The sequence below is a fragment of the Eubalaena glacialis genome, chromosome 13 (assembly GCF_028564815.1).
Source record: "Eubalaena glacialis isolate mEubGla1 chromosome 13, mEubGla1.1.hap2.+ XY, whole genome shotgun sequence".
Lineage (NCBI taxonomy): Eukaryota > Metazoa > Chordata > Mammalia > Artiodactyla > Balaenidae > Eubalaena > Eubalaena glacialis.
In genome coordinates this window covers 49283636-49298826 of record NC_083728.1, presented here as the reverse complement: position 1 = coordinate 49298826, position 15191 = coordinate 49283636, and the positions used below count along the sequence as shown (strand labels likewise).

Sequence of the window (15191 nt, the reverse complement as noted above, 5' to 3'; positions counted from 1 at the left end):
AAGATAAAATTCTTTAATAAATTTAATAACATTACAATAAAAACAAGAGTCCAATTTAAAATAATTTATCACACTATGAGCTAAAAATTGTTGTGAGACAATACAGGCTTATCCAAAATTAATTACATTTGTGATGCTCAATAAAATAAGCAGGTGTTCTTTTCTTTTTTTTTTTTTAATAAAGGTAACATTCACAAGTTTCTTATTTATTTATTTATTTATTGGCTGCATTGGGTCTTCGTTGCTGCGCACGGGCTTTCTCTAGTGGTGAGCGGGGGCTACTCTTCATTGCGGTGCGCGGGCTTCTCATTGCGGTGGCTTCTCTTGTTGCAGAGCACGGACTTCTAGGCGTGTGGGCTCTAGAGCGCAGACTCAGCAGTTGTGGCGCATGGGCTTAGTTGCACCGCGGCATGTGGGATCTTCCTGGACCAGGGCTCGAACTCGTGTCCCCTGCAATGGCAGGTGGATTCTTAACCACTGCGCCACCAGGAAAGTCCAGCAGGTGTTCTTAAGTGTAAATTTTTCTGGTGACATTGCTCTATTCCCACAACATCCTATTCCAGATGCTGCCATGATTCATTGAAAATGCTACTCATATCAGAGTTCTATTTCTGGGTTATTTGTTTAAGTACAGGCAAATAAAAACTCCTACTTTTAATAATTTTATTTGCCTATGCAGAATGCCATGTGTATCAGAGTTTCAAAGCACAATTTAAGTACAGCAAAAGATTCTGACACACATTTGCTTCTCCTACTACATAGCTTACAGACATACGGATAAATATGTAGTGGTTTATATTTACACATATATGTATATAAACATACATGTGAACTCTTCATTGAAGAATTATACATATTATAAGTATACGTATCAGCGAATTTTCACAAGCCACATTCACCCATCTAACCTGCATTCCATCAAGAAACAGAACGTTACCAGCATCCTAGAAACTTCTCTTCATGTTCCTTTCCCAGTACTCCCTGCCCTTCCCTTCAAGGGTAACCTCTATCTTGACTTCTTAAGGCAGAGGTTGGTTTTCAGTTTTGCCTATTTTTGTTCTTTATATAAATGTAATCATGTCGTATATACTCTTGCTCTCACTTTTACATAAGATCAAATTTATGGAATTTAAAAACATAGGCAGGGAGATTGGTTCAAGATGGCGGAGTAGAGGACGTGCTCTCACTCCCTCTTGCCAGAGCACCGGAATCACAACTAACTGCTGAACAGTCATCGACAGGAAGACACTGGAACTCACCAAAAAAGATACCCCACATCCAAAGACAAAGGAGAAGCCACAGTGAGGTGGTACGAGAGGCACAATCACAATAAAATCAAATCCCATAACTGCTGGGTGGGTGACTCACAGACTGGAGAACACTTATACCACAGAAGTCCACCCACTGGAGTGAAGGTTCTGAGCCCCACGTCAGGCTTCCCAACCTGGGGGTCCAGCAACGGGAGGAGGAATTCCTAGAGAATCAGACTTTGAAGGTTAGTGGGATTTGATTGCAGGACTTCGATAGGACTGGGGGAAACAGAGACTCCACTCTTGGAGGGCACACACAAAGTAGTGTGCGCATCGGGACGCAGGGGAAGGAGCAGTGACCCCGTAGCAGACTGAACCAGACCTACGTGTTAGTGTTGGAGGGTCTCCTGCAGAGGTGGGGGGTGGCTGTGTCTCATGGTGAGGACAAGGACACTGGCAGCAGAAATTCTGGGAAGTACTCCTTGGCGTGAACCCTCCCAGAGAAGACTCAAATCAATAAAATTAGAAATTAAAAAGGAGAAGTTACAACAGATACCACAGAAATACAAAGCATCCCAAGAGACTACTACAAGCAGCTCTATACCAATAAAATGGACAACCTGGAAGAAATGGACAAATTCTTAGAAAGGTATAACCTTCCAAGACTGTACCAGGAAGAAATAGAAAATATGAACAGACCAATCACAAGTAATGAAATTGAAACTGTGATTAAAAATCTTCCAACAAACAAAAGTCCAGGACCACATGGCTTCACAGGTGAATTCTATCAAACATTTAGAGAAGAGCTAACACCATCCTTCTCAAACTCTTCCAAAAAATTGCAGAGGAAGGAACACTCGCAAACTCATTCTATGAGGCCACCATCACCGTGATACAAAAACCAGACAAAGACACTACAAAAAAAGAAAATTACAGACCAATATCACTGATGAATATAGATGCAAAAATCCTCAACAAAATACTAGCAAACAGATTCCAACAACACATTAAAAGGATCATACACCATGATCAAGTGGGATTTATCCCAGGGATGCAAGGATTCTATAATATACGCAAATCTATCAATGTGATACACCATATTTACAAATTGAAGAATGAAAGCCATATGATCATCTCAATAGATGCAGAAAAAGCTTTGACAAAATTTAACACCCATTTATGATAAAAACTCTCCAGAAAGTGGGCACAGAGGGAACCTACCTCAACATGATAAAGGCCATATATGACAAACCCAGAGCAAACATCATTCTCAGTGGTGAAAAACTGAAAGCATTTCCTCTAAGACCAGGAACAAGACAAGGATGTCCACTCTCACCACTATTATTCATCATAGTTTTGGAAGTCCTAGCCACGGCAATCAGAGAAGAAAAAGAAATAAAAGGAATACAAATTGGAAAAGAAGAAGTAAAACTGTCACTGTTTGCAGATGACATGATACTATACATAGAGAATCCTAAAGATGCCACCAGAAAACTACTAGAGCTAATCAATGAATTCGGTAAAGTTGCAGGATACAAAATTAATGCACAGAAATCTCTTGCATTCCTATACACTAATGATGAAAAATCTGAAAGAGAAATTAAGGAAACGCTCCCATTTACCATTGCAACAAAAAGAATAAAATACCTAGGAATAAACCTACCTAGGGAGACAAATGACCTGTATGCAGAAAACTATAAGACACTGACGAAAGAAATTAAAGATAATACCAACAGATGGAGAGATATACCATGTTCTTGCATTGGAAGAATCAATATTGTGAAAGTGACTATATTACCCAAAGCAATCTATAGATTCAATGCAATCCCTATCAAATTACCAATGGCATTTTTTACAGAACTAGAACAAAGAATCTTAAAATTTGTATGGAGACACAAAAGACCCTGAATAGCCAAAGCAGTCTTGAGGGAAATAAACGGAGCTGGAGGAATCAGACTCCCTTACTTCAGACTATACTACAAAGCTACAGTAATAAAGACAATATGGTACTGGCACAAAAACAGATATAGATCAATGGAACAGGATAGAAAGCCCAGAGATAAACCCACACACCTGTGGTCAACTAATCTATGACAAAGGAGGCAAGATATACAATGGAGAAAAGACAGTCTCTTCAGTAAGTGGTGCTGGGAAAACTGGACAGCTACATGTAAAAGAATGAAATTAGAACACTCCCTAACACCGTACACAAAAATAAACTCAAAATGGATTAGAGACCTAAATGTAAGACCAGACAGTATAAAACTCTTAGAGGTAAACATAGGAAGAACACTCTGACATAAATCACAGCAAGATCTTTTTTGATCCACCTCCTAGAGTAATGGAAATAAAAACAAAAATAAACAAATGGGACCTACTGAAACTTAAAAGCTTTTGCAAAGCAAAGGAAACTACAAACAAGATGAAAAGACAACCCTCAGAATGGGAGAAAATATTTGCAAATGAATCAACGGACAAAGGGTTAATCTCCAAAATATCTAAACAGCTCATGCAGCTCAAATTTAAAAAACAAACAACCCAATCCAACAATGGGCAGAAGACCTAAATAGACATTTCTCCAAAGAAGACATACAGATGGCCAAGAAGCACATGAAAAGCTGCTCAACATCACTAATTATTAGATAAATGCAAATCAAGACTACAATGAGGTATCACCTCACACCAGTTAGGGTGGGCATCATCAGAAAATCTACAAAAAACAAATTCTGGAGAGGGTGTGGAAAAATGGGAACCCTCTTGCACTGTTGGTGGGAATGTAAATTGATACAGCCGCTATGGAGAACAGTATGGAGGTTCCTTAAAAAACTAAAAATAGAATGACCATATGACCCAGCAATCTCACTACTGGGCATATACTCAGGGAAAACCATAATTCAAAAAGAGACATGCACCCCAATGTTCATTGCAGCACTATTTACAATAGCCAGGTCATGGAAATAACCTAAATGCCCATCGACAGATGAATGGATAAAGAAGATGTGGTACATATATACAATGGAATATTACTCAGCCATAAAACGGAACGAAATTGCATCATTTGTAGAGATGTGGATGGATCTAGAGACTGTCATACAGAGTGAAGTAAGTCAGAAAGAGAAAAACAAATATCGTATATTAACGCATACATGTGGAACCTAGAAAAATGGTACAGATGAACCAGTTTGCAGGGCAGAAATTGAGGCACAGATGTAGAGAACAAACGTACGGATAACAAGCGGGGAAAGCGGCCGGGGGGTGGTGGTGGTGGTGCTGTGATGAATTGGGAGATTGGGATTGACATACATACACTAATATGTATAAAATGGATAACTAGTAAGAACCTGCTGTATTAAAAAATAAATTAAAAAAAAAAAAGGAAACCAATGCAAAAAAAAAAAAAAAGATGTTAATCACTGCTAGTCATTAAGGAAATGCAAATTAAAACCACAATGAAACACCATTACACACCTATGAGAATGGCTAAAATTAAAAAAGCACTCACACTTGGCAAAGTGCTGATGGGGTTGGAGAGCAAATATACATTGCTGCCGGGAGTGCGAAATGGTGCAGCCACTCTGGAGAACAGTTTGGCAGTTTCTTACCAAGTAAATATACACTCACCATATGACCCATCAGTCCCTCTCCTGGGTGTTTACACTAGAAAAGTGAAATTTTCAGTTCACACAGAAATGTCACACACTGGAAACAATCCAAATGGCCCTCCAGCGGTGAATGAGTAAATAAACTGTGGTATATCCATACCATGGAATAAGTCAGCGATAAAAATGAAAGAACTGCTGTTGATACACCAGTAACTTGGATGAATCTCAAAGGCATTATGCTGAGAGAAAGAAGCCAATGTCAAAAGATCCATTTATGTGATGTTCTCATAAAGCTCAGGGATAGTGGAGAGATCAGGAGTTTTCAGAAGTTAGGGGTGGGAAGAGGTTTTGACAGCAAAAAGAGCACGGAGGGAGGTTTCTGGACTGGGAGAATTGTTTTGTGTTCCGATTGTAGTGGTGGCTGCGTGAATCTAGACCTGTGTTAAAATTCATTGCATTGTATACCAAAAAGTCAATTTTACTGTATGATAATTTTTTTAAAGTAAAAGAAAACCAATTTTAATGAGTTGGAATTTAGTTGAATATGAAGCCTCATAGAATTTGCCATCTCTGTTTCTGTTGAATATAAAGAATTTTGAGCTGCTGAGTATAAAAAATTTTGAATAAAAATATTTTTGGTGTATTTAAAAAAACCCAAAAAACCAAAAAAACACATAGGCATAGGAAACCCAAGGGTTGCAGATGTACTAGGGTGCTGGCCCATGATGAGGGCTGGGGAGGTGACAGGGTACAGGCAACAGGGTTGCAGGACAGAGGGGGAAAAAAAGGGAAAGTGAGAACAATGACAAATTGAAGGGCCTTGCATGGGCTGGTGGGAGTGTGCCGTGCAGTGAATAATAGTGAACAAGTTACATCTGAGACCGTTTGTGTGATTCATCCACATTGGTACATGGAGTTGTAGATCCATTTATGATCATTGCTGTATTGTATTCCATCATACAAGTATGTCCCAACTCATCTGTTCTATTTTTGATGGGCTTTTTGGGGCTATTAGTGCTGCTTTGGACTTTCTTCTGCCTGTCTTTTCAAGAACGTCCAGATGCATTTCTGTTAGGTTTATACCTCAGAGTGGAGTTGGTGTGTCAGAAGGGGTACATTATGTTCGGTTTTAGTAGATACTGCCAAATAATGTTTAAAAGTTGTTATACCAACTTATATTAGTATATGAAAATGCCGGTTCTAGTTGCTGCAGGTCCTTGCCAGTACTTGGTATTGTCTGTTTTTCATCGTAGCCACTCTGTTGGAGCATCATGGTATCACAGAATGACTAGTTTGCACTCTTCAGATGATTCATGAAGTCGAGTATTTGGATATCTTGTCTTTTCACATGTCCTCTTTTGTTGTATTTCAAAGCAGACTGCTGCTTTGAATTTGGCAGAGAGAAAATGTTAACTCTTCCCTCTTGAATGTATCTGAAGATAACAAGAAAATTAAACAATATAGAAATGAAATAAGCAAGAACAGTCCAGGAAACAAAGACCACAGTGAGTAAGAGGAGGTGGAAGGATGATGGATTTCTCATTGTGTAGCCGGAGTCGCAGATAAACTTTAAATAATAGCAGGATAATAGACATGTCATTACGTGTAAACTTTGAAGATAGACACATCTCAGAGAGGGACACAGTAAAACCAGGTGATATGGTGTGTGTGAGAATGGGCAAAGGCCTACCAGGTAATTCAAGGGGAAAGAGAGCAGTGCAGAAACAGCATGATGTGAGCCTTGGAAAAAGCACTTTATCATGACAGAGTGTGCAATTCATAATTAAAATCAAATAGGAAGTCAGCTTTCATAAAAAAAAAAAAAAAAAACAGCACGATTGTAGGAAATGGCAGGAGACCACACACTCGCCACGGGGAACGTTAACTTCTCTGTCTCATTCCGTGAGTGCTCACCGGGACAAAAATAAGTGAGGACATAGCACATTTACATGACATCATGGAAATTTGCTCTAATTAGTACAAACCAGGAAAAAAGATTGCCGACTCATGCAACAAAAGACTACTTTCCTTATTATGAAAAGAGCTTCTATTAAAAAAAAAAAAAAAAGGTCACAACCTGACAGAAAAATGAACAAAGAATATGAGCATAGTTCATAGAAAAGAGAGTTCAAAATGGCTTCTAAACATGTGAACGTGTGCTTACTGTCATTTGCAATACCGTCAGTGCAGATCTGAAGCAATGAGTATATACATGCACGTAGATACGGAGAGCATCATCAAGCTCTGTCTTTTACTGCGTGGACGTTATACCTCAAGGAGATGTCCTTTCTACCCATCAGCTGGGCAGAGATAAAACACTTGATCGCCCAGTGTGTGGGCACAGGTGGGAGACGTGAGGTGGCTGCCTGTTGGTGGCGTTGATGCTGCTGAAGTTCTGATGTGGTTTTCCTCTTGGTTTAACACAGGAACTTAATCTGAGTATTATTTAATCCTGAACATTTGTCTTCTAAACAGACACCTTGCAAGGAATAATTTAATTGGAAATGGTTTAGTGTTACCAAAGATGTCTTTTAAAAGGACTTAGGTAGGTCTTTCTTTGCACGTGCCCCAAAATAGTAGTCCGTATGCATACATTTAGTCAGTGATTGTCTCCCGAGTTGATGATAATGGTCAGAATGTTTCGGCTCTTGATTATAGACGAAAAACCGTAACAGCGATGTCTGTACAATTAGCCATGTTATAAAGGGGTTACTGATTGTTTTGAAAATTGTCAACCATCTCATAAGCAATGCAGCCATAATAACACCTGCCACCGGTACTTCTTCAGTGGAAAACATTTATTGAGTACCATCTGTGTACAGGATGACCCTTGAGGTGCAGAGGGGCAGGGATGCGTTGTGGTGATGAGCTAACGCAGCTCGTTTCCTTCACTCAGGATGACTTTCCTTTACTAAGGCTTAACTAGCTGGCCTCCTTCTCTGTAAACCAGGTAAAAGTGGGATGCCAGCCTCATCACCAGGCAGCACCTATAATGATAACAGTGACCCCTAACAGGTGAATTGCAGCTGCGTGAGGATGAACTGTATGTAAACCCCTGTGAGAAACCACAGCTCTGGGTTTCCCCGTGGGTGATGACTCTTGTTACTGGGTTTGTCCCTGGTGGGTCCTGGAGGTTGTGCCTCTGGTGTTGTTACAAGAGACGCTGCCTCCTGTGGGGCCTGGGCTTCTCAGCCAAGGTGGGCACCATGTGCCCGTTTGAATCTGGACCCCTCAGGAGGGTCAAAGGCAGTAGCTCCTGGGCTCAGCTGGGACCCTGCCCTTCCTGCCGCAGCTCTGCTTTCTGCCCAGCAGACAGGTGCCAAGCATGGCTTACCGTGTCTTGTGAGTCTGAATGTTTAACTGAGCCTAAGATGACCACCTCATGGGTTATATTTGTTTGAATAGAAATTGAAAAGTAAATAATAATGAAAAAAATGTGGCAGCCTCTGCGAAGGACACCTTGGCAATTAAAAAAAAATCATACATGTAGATGACTCACACATGCCCTTCTAGGAGTTTGCTCTCTCTCTTTTTTTTTTTTTTAATAACAATTACAATTTGTTTCTTACTACTCCAGTTAGGAGAGTAACTTATTCAGAACCCAATATCTCCAGCGTTTTTTTTTTTTTAAATAAATATATTTATTTATTTATTTTTGGCTGTGTTGGGTCTTCGTTTCTGTGCGAGGGCTTTCTCCAGTTGCGGCGAGCGGGGGCCACTCTTCATCGCGGTGCGCGGGTCTCTCACTGTCATGGCCTCTCCCATTGCGGAGCACAGGCTCCAGACGCGCAGGCTCAGTAGTTGTGGCTCATGGGCTTAGTTGCTCCGCGGCATGTGGGATCCTCCCAGACCAGGGCTCGAACCCGTGTCCCCTGCATTGGCAGGCAGATTCTTAACCACTGCGCCACCAGGGAAGCCCGAGTTTGCTCTCTTGATACACAGCCACACATACTGTAGGCAACTGGTGTAAGATGGTCACTGTAGCTTCGCTGGTAAAGCAGATGAGAAAAAACTGCATGTCCATTAAAAGGAAGGTACGGACATAAGTTGTAGCATAGCCACACAATGGAGTATTCTACAGTGGAATTGGAATTGTTAGAAAGAATGAAATGGACTTACTTGTACTGAATTTTCCCCCAGATAGTTTGTGAAGTGAAAAAGGCAATATTCAGAATAGTGTTCATGCTGTTGATGTTTAGAAAAACAATACAAACATGCTCGCACATGCCCAGAATAACTGCACGTTTACATAGCAAATTGGCTAAGAGAGGTTGCCTATGGGGTGGGGAGGGAGGGAGACCCCCTTCCTTTTTTTCTTTCCGGTGACATTGTCGGGAGCCCCGTGCCCCTGCCTCTCAGGTTATGAGTTACAAATGCAGTTGGAGCCCCCGTGTGCCCCGCCTGGTTGTGTCTGCCTCTCCCGTATCTGCCTGCGTTATCCCCCCAGGGCAAACCTGAATTTGATGTTTATCATTCTCATGTCAGTCTTTATACCTTCGCAGCACGCATAGGGAAATGGACACACAGGTTGTGGTGTAGTCATGCTGTACGCAGGATGTGATCCAGCAGTGATGATAAAGGAGTTTCATTTGCACGTGTCAATGTGGATGAATCTCAGAAGCCTGTGGTTGAGCAAGACTTAGGCTTCTTTCTTTTTGAATGTGTACTTTGTATACATTCAAAACAGACGAATCCTTCAGGATCTAGGGATTTAGACTGTGTTTGATTTTGATAAAATGTCAGTATGTTACATGTTTTTCTTTTTCCTTCTCTTTGCTGATTTGTGTTGCAAATGTAGTTTTACCAGGATGCCGTGGTTTTGAATATTATGAGAAATGAAACCCATGGGTTAAAGATTTAGTGATGATTGACACTTTTTGGGGGGGTGTGGTACAATACTTTTTACCTCCGTTTGATAGTTTATTTGGCAAGTTCTGATAATTTACAGTATCATGGCTGGGTCCTTCCTCTAGATTACTGATGTTCACTAATTGCTGCTGTCTGTTTTGGTTTACATTGTAGATTGCCCTCTTGGACTCTCCCACAGCCTTAAGCATGGAGGAGAAACTTCAGCAGAATGAAGCCAGAGTAAGTGATACCTTGACTTGTTATTTTTTTGATAAAATCATAGTTTTCACTATTTTAAGTGCCTACTTTTTAGTACCTGCTGTTTGAGACTCATTTTGTTTCTATATGACACTTAACACTCCGCCCGCCCTCACCCCATTTTTAAAGAAGCACAGCAGTTGACTTGCTGTGCATCTCATCTTCTCTGTGACTTAATAAATGGGATTTGTCTGGCACACGATGGTTAACAGCAACTGAGATTCACACGTGGGCTGTCCCACACGGCAGTGCGGCAGCCCCGGCCTTTGGGAGAGGGAGGCTGTGTTCACAGTGGTGGTCCCCATAGCCTTACCACGACCAGCGTGGAGCTTTTTGTCATCCTTTTACTTTCCAGAGGGAAGTGCAGCACTTGGGGAATCGCTGAATACTCCGAGTAGATGCTTAGTTGATCTTAAGCGAGGTGGGATTTGAGGTGGGGGGTGGGTGTTCCGGGCCGAAGCCACTGCTTGTGTGCTGGTGCTTTCTGAAAACTAGTTGCATGGCTGATCTACTTCTATACTCTTTCTGTTTAAAAAAAAAATAACCCTCTGTGAAAGGAGAAACAGCATTAATAACATTTTTGGAGTGGATTTTGTTCACTGTGCTGAATGGTTAAAACAGATTGAGAAAGAAAATTGGATTCTGTTGGTAAAGCTCTTTCAAGAATACACAATATTGAAGATGTAAATTGGGTTGTAGTTAGGAACTTGTTGACACTTCCCTGGATAATTATGCTGATTAATTTGCTGATAATAGCATTAGTGAAAACATTAGTTTCTTAATCCCTATTTTTCTCTTGACATTTTGTATTTTAGTACTTCAGATTCTCATTTTGAGGGCTTTGAAATGTCTGGATATAGTCTTAAATTGTTTCTTACTAATAGTTTTCAGGAATACCTAGCAAGTTAATAGAAACCAATAAACATTTTAATTTGAATGCATTATACCTGCTGGGACAGAAATGACTGCCCCTCTTGTTCATAACATTTTCTAAATTTTCATCTAGTCTTTGCTGACCTTTTAAAATTGTTTGCCATCTGCTTGGCTATAAACTTTATCACCTGGTCACGTTGTTAGAGGTGGTATCAGACTTTGCATTTTTTAATTAATTTTATAAATGAAGATTATTTGGTTTAAGTTCAGTAGTGAAAGAAACCCAAGGCATACTTACGATTTGTTGAAAGCTAGATTATTTGATTGAATTGGAAAAGGATGAATTGGCTTCCGTTTCTTCAGGGAGAACTTATCTGTTGAAATGCCAAAGCGTTTATTGTTAAATGCTTTGTGTTTCTCAGATAAAGTGCCAAAGAGTATCTGTTAACTGATTATTAGAAATTAGTAAATTCATCACCCCAGTCTTTTCCCCTTCTGTAGGGAGAGAAGGCGTAAGAATATTCCCTCTCTGAAAGCTTTTCCAAAACAAAAAGCCCGGTGACTTTTCTTGCTTTAGAGGCTGTGAGGCTGGCATCACTCAAGTGGTGAAAGGAAGGCCTCCTTGCCTAACCAGTACAAATGAGCAAAAATCAGAGTTAGAGAGGCTCAGTCCTGTTTCTTTTGTTTGTTCCAAGAACATGATAGGTTTGACATTAGTAACTAGTTAAGATATTTTATTGAAAACAGTGGTAACATAGAACTCCTGTTTGAGTTCTTTGTTTGAGGTCGTTGTTTGAGATAAATTGAGGGGTAAAATGAATGCCCATTGAATGAATTCAGGTGGGTGAGAGGTGTTTTGGTTTTGCTCTGGATAAACCATCACCCCAGTTCCTCTATTTCTTGTCAGTAACGAACGTGGTCTTTCATGGAGGTTGCTTACTCACGCCCTTTCCATTTATATTACTTAATGGCCTGTGGGAAGTATCTTCCTCTTAGCAGTGAGAGTATAATCCAGTGTATTCTGTGCCTTCACTTTGACCTGGTTAAATAGGATAACTTACTGGTGGGAAGACCAGTCAGTTGAACTGGGATGGTGTCTGCTGTTGGATGGGTAGGAGGCAGGAGTGCTGAAGGACAGGAGGGAAAAGGCCTTGGGAGGGTGTGTCCCCCTCTATGCCCCTCAGAGGTCACTTTCTTTTAGCCCTAAGTGTATTCATTTTACAGAATTTTCCATTTTTTTTCCTACCTCTCAATCAGGTATCACTTTACTTCTTAATGAATCACTCACTAAGGTCATTTAAAAAGTTGTATGGAACTAGCAGAATATTTTCATTAACTTTGAGAAGCAATTTCCAACTGTGCTGTGTTCGACAATGGGGCATATTTTCTCCCCTAAGTTACCGCAGACTGAAAAGAAGCTGATTTTTATCAAAAGGTTTTTGCTTTTACTAAGAGTCAATTAAAGAGCCACCTTTTTTTTTTTTTAAAGATAGAATGAGATTTATAAACCCTATTAATTAGCTACAAAAGCAGATTATCTCCTAAAAGAAAACTGCAGTTTCCAAGGTGATTTAATCATCACATCTAATTAGAAAGTAAAGTAAATCACTATTTCTTAGGACCTAAAGTATAATCAGGAAAAATTAACCCATGTAATGGGGTGTTGTCATCTTTGAACTTGTAATTTTGGTTAATATCCAAGGAAGCAGCTTTTATTGAAGTACACCTTGAAAAAGACTGCTGTAAAGCTCTAGGCAACTTGACAAATTTTTTTCTATTCTTTCCTTTGCCATGATGTAGGTTGTAGGGTAAGATCAGCTTGTTTGATTTATATTTGGTGATGGTTCTTTGAGGCATTGCTACCTAATTAAAAAAAAGTTTTGTACATTCTTCCATAATCTATAAGAGTTTGGAAACTTTCTAGAAGAAAAGTAATTTTTTTTGTGGAGCAATCGCATATGTATGTTTTTTCTTTTAGGTTCAAGAATTGACCAAGGAATGGACAAATAAGTGGAATGAAACCCAAAATATTTTGAAAGTAAGGACTATGAAAAAGTGTCATGATCTTACTGTGCTGGCTTAAGTAGGTAAAACTTTTTTTCTTTCTCCCTCAAGTATGGTGATTGTGTGCTTTGCTTAAGGTAAGATCAGTGGAATTGATAGTGACTTTTGGGAGGTTGGGACTCTGGTTTGATTTTGAAGAAATGGGAAAGCGAGCTATTAGTCATTAAAAGCTGTATGTTTAGGGGCGATGCTGATACTTAAGGTATTTGCTCTCACTTGTGGAGTTTTTCCTTTTTTGAGTCAGCACATATTAAGTTCCATTTAATATTCAAGGGCACCCACTTTGCCTTTCTGCTTTTGTTAAACCCAATATAAAAGCAATATGTTAAATAAAAGAAATACTTCTCATGGCAGTACTGTGGAATATGTGTGCATAGCGTGGCTAGACTTCAGAAATTTCTCAACTAGTAATTTCCTATTGGAATTTTTTTCTGTATGTCTCAAAGGCTAGGCAGTGATGGTCTGCATTTTTGGCAAGATTTTCATGGTGAAAAGATGTCAGTAATGGCCTCCGAGTTTCATACGCTGTGCTTCAAAATACACGTTTCTTTGTGGTCCCATTTTTTGCTGAGGTGGTAGGAAACTCGTGTCATCCGTGGAGGGTCAGGCACGTCAGGTTTGAGGTTCAGACTGGAATTTTATGCTTTGATAGCGTCTGTCTGTCCTTACACAGGCGAGAAGGCGATTCAGCGGTGATTGCTGAATCCTGGGTTTGTTTTTGAGGTCTGGTGAGGTAAAACTTTCCCAGAGGACGGAATCTCCCTTGAATATTGGCGAGGCTGGATAGATGAGGTTTAGCTGTGTGTCTTGGCAGAAGCCTGACTTGGACGCCGTTCACGTGAAGAGGGGGCATCTGGTGACCGTTTCACGGGGGAAAACTTTTGAAGACCTGGAGCAGCCGTTGAGTTACTCTCTCTGAGAGTGGGGTCAGCATCGTATTATGTAAAGCTTCCTTGTACCATTTAGGCAAGCTGGCCTGCTCTGGGGGCTAAAAAGCTTACTTCTCATGAGTGGGGTTGAGCTGCAGTCCTCGGTGGCCATGGGTCATGATTGGTCCTGGAGATGTTCTTTCCAGTTGCAGAAAGCCCTGCAGTTAAGTGAGGCTTCTGCGTCCAGACTTTTCTTTCCTCCTGATGATGATGGTAATGTTGTGTTATTTTGAGGTCCTTTCTCAGCGTTTGTTTTTTTGAGAGGTTTTCGTGCAGGAAACTGAGCGAAGACTTCAGTTGCATTTCTGAAGAGTCAGGTGGGGAATAAGCACCAGCAAAGATGTGACTGTTTTCATCGTTTATGTTGCATCAACTTGGAGAAGTAGTGCTGCAGCCCCTGACTTACATAGCCCAGCCGTTGGACCGTTCATGGCACCATGTATACTTTCCTCAGCAAATTTGCCAGAAAGGGAGGACTGAAATCTGCTGCACGTAAGGAAAAGAGAAATCAAGTAGCTAGCTGTTTGAAAAGCCATTAGTATACATAGTGCCTTTTAGCACAGAAGGCAATGCCGCAGTGAATGCAGATTGCAGCCCATCTCTTCCGCCTGGTCTCTCCTTGTCACCCTGGTAGGGGTTTTACGACAGCCTTGCAGAGCTATCCACACTGAGTCACCATGGTGAACCCCTGAACTTTTTCTCATAATGTTATTCCGGGCCCTGAAACTAAATCCTCCTTCAATTCCAATTCTGTTTTTCATACATCTTACTATTTTTATTTTTTATAACTTCTGAGATGAGAATAGAAAGGTGTTATGTGCTAGGTGTTAAAGGTTATGGGAAAGGCTAATGATATTTCAGATTTTTCCCTTCGTTTGATCTGGCAAGCCCTTTGTAGATTTCTCTGCTGGTATCTGTGTTTTAAATCTGTCCTTGTTTTCTGCTCACATTTGATATTTTAAGAGCTGTCTTCATCTCCTATTGGAAGACAGTGCCTGAGGCCTGAGGTGAAGAAGAGGGCTACTCAAATGTTTTTGAAAACATTCTTTGGAAATTGATGGGGAAAGGGATTGTTTTTCGATGAGTTTGTATCTGCGTGGTTTGTGTGATTTCCGTATTTTTGCTGTCTGACTTTTCCTTCATCAGCTCTTGTTCCAATAATGCTGCATAGAACCCACTCCAACCCAGTGGCTTCAGACAACATTTATTTTCCCTCACTCACGTGCACATTGGCTGGGGGTTGGCTGGGCTGGTCTGGCTGGGCTTGGATCCCGGCTATGGGGTGGCTTCCAGGTCTGTCTCTCATTCTGTTGGACCGGCTGGTTGTCCAGAACATGACTTATGGTCACGGCCCAGGTAGAAGCAGG

The 15191-nt window shown here is 40.6% G+C and overlaps 1 protein-coding gene across 5 annotated transcripts in view; it reads left to right on the top strand.

Moving 5' to 3' along the window:
• KIF16B (kinesin family member 16B) overlaps window positions 1–15191 on the top strand; it is a 291470-nt gene that overhangs the window by 54016 nt on the left and 222263 nt on the right. For all 5 annotated transcript variants that reach the window (XM_061208593.1, XM_061208591.1, XM_061208590.1 and 2 more), the window contains exons 11-12: window positions 9875–9940; window positions 12810–12869. In XM_061208593.1, coding sequence (XP_061064576.1) covers window positions 9875–9940; window positions 12810–12869 — 126 coding nt within the window. The remainder of the gene's footprint in view (window positions 1–9874; window positions 9941–12809; window positions 12870–15191) is intronic.